The sequence below is a fragment of the Myodes glareolus genome, chromosome 2 (genome assembly GCF_982192425.1).
Source record: "Myodes glareolus chromosome 2, mMyoGla1.1, whole genome shotgun sequence".
In the NCBI taxonomy this organism is placed as follows: Eukaryota; Metazoa; Chordata; class Mammalia; order Rodentia; family Cricetidae; genus Myodes; species Myodes glareolus.
The window spans coordinates 124,978,621-124,988,969 of record NC_142027.1 but is presented as its reverse complement, the minus strand read 5'-3'; the positions used below and the strand labels follow the sequence as shown (position 1 = coordinate 124,988,969).

Genomic DNA, 10,349 nt, shown 5'->3' with positions numbered 1-10,349 from the left:
CTTCCCAGCTCGTACTGAACCTGATCCCGCCCACCATCCCCTGCCTATTGCCAGGAGTGGGGAAGGACAAAAGCCACCATTCATTTACCCCGTGCACATGCACTTCTGCGCACGGACTGAACAAAGGGTTGCAGAAAACAAATAGGTAGTTTCTGTGAGGTGTGGTGCCGCTTCCTATAAATCCCAGCACTCAGGAGGTATGAGTGGGAGGATCAGAAGTTCAAGGCCATCCTCAGGTAAAATCTGAGGCCAGCCTGGATGCTTGAGAGCCTGTCACAGACAAACAAGAGAAAACAAAATGGATGTGTCTTAATGGGCTAGAGGCAATGGAAGTATCTAGGCCCCTCTCTGAGTCACACAGGGTCTTATGACATCTGAAGGGCAGCCCGCTTTCTCCCAAGTGGAATGGGTTCAAAAGAACAAAAGAAAAGGGGGAGGGGGAATTTAAAAAATGCCCATCTTCTGAACACCATCTTTGTGCGGGCGTCTGGGGGAGGATGTCAGGGCGGGGTCATCTGCCAGCCAGGCCTGTAAGACTTGCTTCTTGTTTATTCTACTCACATTTGGGGCAGTTGCCAGGACCCGCCCCCATGGCAGTCACTGCAGGAACTGGAAGTTAAATGTTCCTGCTAAGAAACATTTTCTTTGACTGTTCCTACCTGGGTGTTTGCTGTGGTCTAGCCTGGGAGGGTCTAGCCAAGGTCCAGCCAGAACAGAGAGAGAGAGCCTGTCACCATGCCGGCTTGCTGCAGCTGGAATGACGTCTTGCAATATGAGACAAACAAAGTCACCCGGATCCAGAGTGTGAATTATGGCACCATTAAGTGGGTCTTGCATGTGATCGTCTTTTCTTATGTTAGGTAAGTGGGGCGTGGGATGGACAGATCTCGGCAGCACTGGACAGCACCAACTCCCCCAGGGTGCAGCTGCTAGTGCACTTGCTAGATTCCGTGTGGTTTTTAAATCTGAACCCTGCTCTCATAGGCGCCTGGGAGGAAACAGTAGGAAGAAGCTGCCCTTGGTTGCAGCTGGAGGAAGCCACAAAGAAAGGGTAGCAGGCTATTTGCCTCCCTTCCGTTTTTTCAACTGCGGCAGAGGCCTGCCAGGATGAGCAGGGTAGGGCATGCCTGAGGAACCTGGGAGACACAGGCCAACAACACACCCTGGGCTCCCAGAGAGGAGGTGGGGATTCCCCCAGGTGAGTCTGAGTCATCCTTGTGCTTAGGAAACATAGAGCCAGGCTTGGAAAAGTCATTCTAGAGCATCAAGGGGGCCTTTTAAAACAGTTTATGAAGTTACAGTGTGTACCTTGGACTTTCACCAATTTACAGTGTCCATATCCATGGCTTTCAGTGTGTTCACTGAGCTGAATGACAGTAAATAAATAAATAGATAAATAAATAAGTTTAGAGCTTTTTCAGCCAGGTGTGGAGGCAGAGGTAGGTGGATCTTTGAGTTTAAGGCCAGCCTGGTCTACAAAGCAAGTTCTAGGACAGTCAGGGCTACACAGAGAAACCCTGTCTTGAAAAACTGAGGGAAAAGAAAGAAGAATTTTCATCAACCCAAAAGGAATCTCTCTACCTTCTAGTCATCATTTTCAACCTCACCTCTGTCCCTTAGTTTCTATGGATTCACCTGTTTTCACATTTCATATAAACAAAATCATGTAGCATTTGGTCCATGTTCATTTCTGTTATCACGTGTATTATTGTTGTTTGCTCTCCATGGCTGGATAACAGTCCCCTGTATATAAACTGCTTCCACTTATCCGATGATGGACATTGGGTTCTTCCAATTTTGTCATCTGGACCTATGCCCTCATTTCTGCTGGGTTTACCTCGAAGGGGCCTTGTTGGATCTCACGGCAGCAACTGCATGTCAGCCTGGGAGGCACTGCCGGACTGTTTCACACACCAATTTCATCTTTCCACAGCACTGGAGTGTCGGGGTTCCGGTCTCAATCCTCACCAACACTCGACGCTGTGACTTTCTGATCATAACTAACCTCTCTGGCTGTGAAGTGGTTGCTCAATGTGGCTCTGACTTGTGTTTCTCTAACTATGGTAATGATGGAGCTTTTGACACAGCATGTGGCGTGCTGTGGTTTACTGAGCAGGAGCATGGCCTCGTAAGTGTGTGTGAGGCCAGAGGTCGACTTCCTCAGTAACTCTCCTCCCGGAACCTGAAGCTCAGATTGGCTGGCCACTGAGTGCCTGGATCCTCCTCTGCCTCCCTGGGGCTGGGATTACAGGCACCTGCTTCTGTGCTCAATTTTTACAAGGTGGCAGCAGGTTGAATTTGGGTCTTTATGCTTGCCTGGCAAACACCCACAGAGCCATTTCTCCAGCTCAAAGGTGGCCTGTTCTATAATCCTGAATACATCTTCTCGGCCAAATCACTTAACCAGCCTGCCTCTGTGTCTGTGTTAGTTCACACAAGCTCTGGACTAGAGGAGAAGAAGTGCATTCCTTATCATGGCTGTGATGTGAGTGACCATATATGGTAGCTATTTCTAGAAAACCGTCTCTGTGAGCAGAAGGAGTATTTTATATCCATCCTCTATTTTGAGTCTCATAGTAACCACAATCATGCTTGGGTTTGAGATTAGAAATGTGGATTCAGAAACCTTTTCCATCTCCATCTCCCTCTCCCTCTCCCTCTCCCTCTCCCTCTCTCTCTCTCTCTCTCTCTCTCTCTCTCTCTCTCTCTCGTGTGCATGTTTTTAAAGGTGTCCGTCTGTATGTGCACGTGCACATGCGTGTGTGTAGATGTTACAGTTTGAAATTTAGATCTGTTCTTGGACTATTCTCTATTTTACAGTTTGAGACAGGATCTCTTCCTAAACCCGAGCTCACCCATCTGGCTGGGCTGGTGGCCAATTAGTTCCAGGGGTTTCCTTCTCTCTGATTTGCCAGCACTGCGCATGTCACCAAACCTGGCCTTCATGTGAGATTGCAGGTCTTCATGCTCTTGTGACAAGGATTTTACCAACTGAGTCATTTCCCCAACCTCTTTTGGCTCTTTGGATCTTAGTTTTCTCATCTATAAAATGGGAACAATCATGATTGAGACTATTAAGTGAGCTAATAACAAAGCTATTAGGGAACTATATATCATTTGGCAAGTCCTCATTTGGCTTATAATTGGTTATTATTATTAGGGGTATTAATATTTGCTCTATGTATTTACTATCCAATAAATGTCATTGACAAAACATATGCCAAAATTACAATGTAAGGTGCTCCTTTGTCAACTAGCGCAGGGCCAATATGGCAAAGAGTACCGGTTAGTAAATGCTCACTGTATGTTCGGTTCTTCCGGCATTGTGACTTTGTGGCAGGCATTATTAGGTTCAGTACACAATTCCTTGTTTTATTTATTTAGCAATAGGGTCTCACTGTGTAGCCCTGGCCTGCTTGGAACCAGCCTGCCTCTGCCTAGTGATGGGATGAGAGGTATACATCACTACCCCTGTCCAGCACACGATTCCTTCAAAACAGATCAGACAGAAAACTCTGAAAAGACTTTATATACTTAGTTCCAGACCTGGAGAGATGGCTCAAAGGTTAAGAACCTTGGTTCAGTTTCCAGCACCCACCTGGTTGCTGGCGACCACCTGTGATTCCAGTTCCAGGGAAACCCAATGCCTCCAGGGGCACTGCATACACCTGCTGCACATATGTAAGTGCAGGGAGAGCACCTTAGACAGAAAACAAAAATAAGTAAATCAGCTGGGTGTGGAGGCGCACGCCCTTAATCCCAGCATGGGGGAGGCAGGTGCAGAGGCAGATGGATCTCTGTGAGTTCAAGAACGGCTTGATCTACAGAGCAAGTTCCAGGTCAGTCAGGGCTAGATAGTGAGACCCTGTCTCAAAAAGTTAAAAAAAATAATCTTTAAAAATATTAACTCGTTCCTTTCATGTGGTGGACTCGTGTTGAATGCCTTACACGTGTTGAATACCCGCAGATGCAGCTGTGCAGATGCCACAGGGGAGAGCGATTTCAATAGTGTAGATACCCGCAGTTAAGAGTCTGGCATAGCATGAGGGGTCAGCAGCTCTAAGGATCCCTCTATCAACCTTCATGCTTCTCAGAATGAGTCCTTTCCTGTCCCTGCTGCTCATCTAGGTAGAAACCTTCCACCCAGTGGGGCTCCTAAAATGAGTCAGCCCGCCTTTACCTCCGGTAAAATCCGGAAAACAGCAGTTTATCTCAGAGCTGGAGGAAAATGGCTCCAGTGGCTGCACTGGAAGCTGGGACGGCCTTTGGCTCTGCTTTCTGGAAAATTTAAGATTTCACCAAAGTAACAAAGTCAGCTTCTGCTACGTAATAGAATTTGAGGCCAGTCTGGCTATGTGAAACCCTATGTCAAAGGGAAAAAAGTCTGTTACCAAAATAAATGGAAGAAAGAAAGGGGGGGGAGTAGGGAGGGAGAGAAAGAGAGAGAGAGAGAGAGAGAGAGAGAGAGAGAGAGAGAGAGAGAGAGAGAGGCAAAAACAGAACATTTATTATAAGGTCATTTCAAAAGCCAGAGATTGGGGGTGGAGAGATGACTTGGAGATTAAGAACTCTGACTGCTCTTACAGAGGACCTTATAATGGGTTCAGTTCCCAGCATCTACATAATGACTCATAATAACCTGTAACTCGGTTCCAGGGAATCTGAAACCTTGTGGCCTCGGCAGGCTTCTGCACACATGGCACACATAAACTCACACAGGCACACACACATACATAAAAATAATAAACAAGTCAGAGATCTCTGGGGAGTCTGGGGCTTGTTTGCAGTACTGTTTCATTTGTATAGCCTCAGCCCTGAAAGAGCTATGGACTATGATTCTGGCTATTGCCGAGGCTAGCCCCTTCCTCAGTCCCGGCAGGAGCCCACAGCAACAGCTGATTCCCACTAGTGCCATTCTTTCTGGTTTGCTATGACCAGGGAAATACTGTTTGAACCAATCCATCTGTAATGTCACCATCTTGAATTTTATTCCATGTTCTGAGAAGACACAGGACGCTTCGGGGCAGAGAGGTAAAACATATTTGCTTTCTACTGTGAATTTTGTTTCCTCTTTCCCGGAGATGGATCTCAGAAATACTTCAGTGGCCAGAAAAGAGCTGAGAGGGCTGATCTCATTTATGGCAGCTTCTCCCCCAGCCCAGCCCAGCCCACCTCCACCACCAGCACACAGTGTTGGCCTTTGAAGGCCCAGGCTGTCTTTTGCTGGGGAGAGGATGTGCCTGTACTTTATGTATGGTTTTTACATTGGAATCCCAGGCTGACTGGCTGTTCCCCAAAGGGTAGCCTCCCACCTGGAAGACTGGCCTCTTCTGTGACGCCAGGTGCGATGGAGGAGGTGGAGAAGACACCAGACACTGAGCCCAAGTCAGGTGCAGTGTCTATGGCTCCAGGTGACACGAACCATGTTGTTCATCACCTTGGCCCTGGATGGTGTGATAGAGTTCGGGCAGCTGGAGGATTAGAAAGGCCTTCTCAGGAGGAGACACCTGTAGGAGAAGAATCTGGCCACGTAACACATAGGACCCAAAGGCCAGTAACTGCAAAGACTGAGATAGCAAACCGGAGGGGCAGCGAAGACACAGACACGAGGGAGGAGGGAGGAGCCGGAGCCGAGGTGGGTAAGAGCTCCACTGTGATTCTCTGAAGAGCCTGTCTATCGCTGGGGAGTGGAACCATCTGACTGCTGTATCTAAAGGCTCCAGTGCCATTGTGCAGGGGAATGGGTCTTGTGGCACAAGAATGGGGTACAAGTGCCACTAAGAGACTTCTGGAGTCACCCGGATGGGCTAGAATGGGGCGGTGGAGTTGGAGAGATATGGACCAAGTTAAGATGGACCTGCTATGGTGAGAGATGGCTCAGCGTCCTGAGGGTAAGGACGCCTTTGTCTGAGCCATGCAATAGCAAAGAGAGGCAAGCTCGCTGACCTATTGGTCAGGACTGGTAGAGATATTGAGCAAGCAGCTAGAATGTTCTGTCTACTTCCGTTGTGATATCCTTTTATTTGTGTCTAGCCCCAAACTGTTAAAAAACAAAATCTGAAACACATAATCTCAAAAAAGAAAAAAAAAAGAAAAGGAAAAGAAAGGAAATAAAGAAAGAAAAAGAAAGAAAGAAAGAAAGAAAGAAAGAAAGAAAGAAAGAAAATGAACATGATCCCCTTCTCTTTAGACTTATGAAAGCTGCCCAGGCAGCCGGCCCCTCTGCTCCATGGTGCCACAGCAGAGGCTTCTGGGCCGACTGGTGCATTACCCATGGCTTCTGGTGTCCACTCCAGCCCAGCCTCCCTGGCTGTTTCCACAGCACTGGGCTATGGTTTAACAGCACCTGGCTGCTGTTGCTGTGTCTCAGAATGGAGGCCCAGGGGACTGCAGAAACCAACAGCGCCCAGTCCAGCCTCTGGACAGAATTGAGCTTTATCTCGAGGGTGCTGGAAAACACGAAGAGGAGGCAGCCTCTTCTGCTCTATCTGCCGCGTTTTCAGAATGCCTCTTTTTCTCTGCATGCGTTGTCAGGCTGCCCTCTGCCTCTTTGACAGGGACACGTGGGCATTTGGAACTCACCCAAATAACCTAGTAATCTCATATCTCAAAGTCCTCGGTCATGTGTCTAGACTCTTCCCTGATAAGGTACCATTGACAGAGATCAGGATCGGCAACCCCTGGGAACATGCTACAGGCTGGGGAACTGGTGGGATCCAGATCATTTAGGGGACAGCCACAGCTGAGGTCCTGGTGCCTGTTTGCCGCCGAGAAGGACTGTGGGTTTGTGAGTTCACGTTGAGCAATGGTCCCCAGACATCTTTTTCCTAGAGCAGTCTGCCTCCTTACTGTGTAGGATCTAAGTGAACCCAGTCTTCGGCCATGTGACAGATCATATGACTTGTCTAACAACCTTTACAAATCTCTTTGGTGACCAAAGTCATATAGCCAGGCAGAGGCAGAGCTGACAATGAACTTGGACATCTCACCCAGAGTTCATGCTCAGACTGGAGAGGGGAGGGGACAGGACCAGGCCCGGCGGGAGATCAAACAGTGTTGGATCACCCAGCTGTGAACTGATGGGGATCTGTGGGAGGAGGTACAGTGACAGAGGATAGGTGGAGCCTAGCAATAGCAGTAATACCAGGGAGATAAAATAGCAGAATTTCTTTAATTTCATTTTTCTGAGACAGGGTTTCAAGTAACTCGATATGTAGCTGCACCTGACCTTGAACTCCTGACCTCCTACCGCTGCCTGCTACCACCCAAGTATTGCACTTGGATTGCATTCCATTGCACAGCTCAATAATAGGACATGTATGAGGAGGAGGATGGATGAGGGAGTCCCCTGGGCCTCCCCTCTGAGACACTAGCACCAGCCCGTGGACACCAGAAGCCATGGGTAGGCACCAGTCCACCCAGCTCTGCTGGGGCTCCATGTGGCAGAGGGGCCAGCTGCCTGGGCAGCTTTCATAAATGAACCATGTATGACCCTTACGGAGAGAATGGGTCAAGAATGTGCCTCATTCCTGACTTGGGCCACTGATGAGAAGTTGGTGGATACCGTTCTGGAGTTAGTGAGTTCAGGGGAAAAAATAATTGGAGCCAAAGGCTAAGTTCAGAGCTTAAGGCTTTGAGTTTGGATGGGCTATGAGGCTCCTAACTGGGCACACTGATTGCGTAGATATTTGCTTTCAGAGCTTTAGGATAGATTACATATCACCAGTCTGTAGATGGTGGTTGGAGCCATGGACATCTTCAACTGATCAGCAGGAAAATGAAAGTAGGAAGCTTGGAACAGAGCCCCACATGGTACCAACATTCAAGGGGCAGAGAGATGCAGAAGTCTCCAAGCTATTCTGAGATGGAGAGGTCAGGAGAACGCAGGCTTCTCGAGGCTGAGGGAAGAACGAGAAGGAAGTGGACCGTGGCCACCAGAGTCGGCCATGGCATCTGCAGCATGTCTGCTGGACTTGGAAGAGAGTGAGCTGGCAGGGGCGGCACTGAAGAAGGGGTGGGGGTGGGAGCCAGACTGGAGTGGGTGGAGGAGTGAATGGAGGTGCGGAAATGGATGTGGTGACTCACTCTTTCAGAAGACTGGGCTCCACGGGAGGAGCCAGGCCCTGTGTGGTGCTAGGAGGAGTCAGGCCCTGCACGGTGCTGGGAGAATGCGGGATGGGGGGAGGGTTTATTTTTAAGATGAGAAATTGTATTTAAATGCAGATGGAAAAGAGATGGGGGAAGGGGGGCAAGTGGTGGCATAAATGAAAAACCACCACCGTCACCATCAAGTCATCTGCACCGGCACCAGCTCGCAACCACAGGGAAAGCCTGCCTGGCCCCCTTCTTTGTGTAATCACATCACAGTTCCATTCTGTGCCCTTCTCCTTCAGAGGGCTTCTCACTATTGCATCTCTCCGCATCTCTGTGCCGATGCCCGAGGTGTCGCCTAGACCCCTCACTGTCTCAGCCACGCCATGCAACCATGCCCTTTGTCCGTCAAGACTTTTGTGAAAGGCAGGGTGTACACGTTTGCTTTGCATGAAACAAAGCAGACTTCTGTAGTTTGACCCAAAGAACTGAGCCATAAATGTGCCTGCCCTTTGACCTGGCGTTTCATCTCAGGCAGAGAAAGTGCCTTTGCAGGGAGAAGAGGCTCCTACAAATGCTCCTGGCAACATGAGTGAGGATGTACAGGCAGCAAAGGCAGGAGCGAGGCCCCAGGTGCCCCAGCTGTGCATTAAACAAACGTTAGGGCAGGTCTCCTCAGAGCTTGTCTTTCACTTCAGAGTTACCTTTGCTCAGAACTTAGGCATTCCTTCTAGGAGACAGGTAGACTTTGCTGAGAAGCACTTCCTTCCTGGGGAGCTCAGAGAACTTTCTCATCAAGGTGCCAATGGTCCAGTTATGCAGTCACAAATCTGTGAAAGTCCTTCAAATCCACAGCGTATGGATTGGGACTCTGAAGATCACTTTTCTGGTGATCATCTGCATCTACATTTGGTGAGTTAGGCGAGAGCCAGTCTCAGGGCTCCATGGCCCCAAAGCTCCCTCTCCACCTCGGCTCTATCCGGGCTCCTCCATGTCCTCCTCTTTGGCCAGACTGGTCTGCAAGGGTCTCTGGATGGCCCTAGCTTCTCCTGTTGCAGGTCTCTTGTGCCTGCCATGTTCTCCAGCTCTTCCTTCCCCACTTCTCAATCTTACCTATTCTACCAGGCTCAGCTAGATACCTGGCTCCTTAATCCTGTGCTTGCTCCAGAGGCTACTGACTTTGAGTACACCTGAATGCATTGCACATCAGTTTCTTAGAGCTAATAGTCATCAGAGTTAGAGATTAGAGAATCGTGACTGAACCCATGACCCAGAGGGGAAGCCTGGCTTCTCTTGAGTCATCACACAAGGTCAAGAGTTTATGACTGGGTTGACCATTAGACTGCTCTTCCTAAAGGGGAAGATACTGCAGCCTCTGCCTCTTTTCTCTTTTGATGCATCTCTAGGAAGTGTTAATAGAATTGCCATGTTCACAGAGCGGCAGTGGCACACGCCTTTAATCCCAGCACTCAGGAGGCAGAGGCAGGCAGATCTCTGTGAGCTTGTGGCCAGCCTGGTTCACAGAGCGAGTTCCAGGACAGCCAAAGCTATGCAGAGAAACCCTGTCTTAAAAAACAAAACAAACAGAACAAAAAAGAATTTTCATTTTCATTATGATACAAAGGTCCATCATGTTTGCAAAGCCTTCGTACCTGACAGGGCTGGAGTCTAGTAAGCTGATCCTATGTTGCATATTCTAGAAAGGACATGGTACATCAGGCTGAGCTTCCCACTGAACAACTAAGCATGTGTTCTTCTGGGAGGCTGTTGCAATGGATAACTGAAAGAACATTGCAAGTGTTTTGCTTGTGTTTTGAGGCTGGAGTGAGACTGAACACTTGTAATTGTTTCGCCTGCAGCGTTCTACCCGACTGTGCACCACACGTGCTGAGTGGGTCCTGAGTCTCTATTTCTAGCACCAGTACCTTTTTTTAATTAACTGTTTGCATTTTTTTGTGAGTGTGCATGCTCATGTGCCGTGTTGAGCATGTGAAGGTCAGAGAACAACTTTTGGAAGTTAGTTCTCTCTTCTCATCATCGTGTGGGTTCTGGGATCAAACCCAGGCCGTCAGTTATCGTACAAATAATAAAAGCCCAGAGACAGATATTGGGGTTCAGTCTAAAGGTCAGAAAAGCAAAGCAGGCAGCCACTGGCTCTTACCTCTACCTCAGACCGAAATGGCATTCCTGCCTCCAGGAATCTCAGAATGAGACTGTGTGAGAACTGTCTCCTCCAGTCTTATATTCCTTTCTAGTGC

The 10,349-nt window shown here is 48.7% G+C and overlaps 1 protein-coding gene across 2 annotated transcripts in view; it reads left to right on the top strand.

Annotated features, from left to right (window-relative positions):
- The first annotated feature begins 564 nt into the window (after positions 1-564).
- The window catches only part of P2rx7 (purinergic receptor P2X 7), a 38,053-nt gene continuing 28,268 nt past the window's right edge, over positions 565-10,349 (top strand). The window contains exon 1 of one of the 2 annotated variants that reach the window (XR_015737309.1): positions 565-860. Coding sequence is in view for 1 of the 2 variants with exons in the window: in XM_087903658.1 (XP_087759784.1) it covers positions 736-860 (125 nt within the window). In the remaining variant the exon portion in view is untranslated. The remainder of the gene's footprint in view (positions 861-10,349) is intronic. The other variant, XM_087903658.1, reaches the window with a different exon arrangement.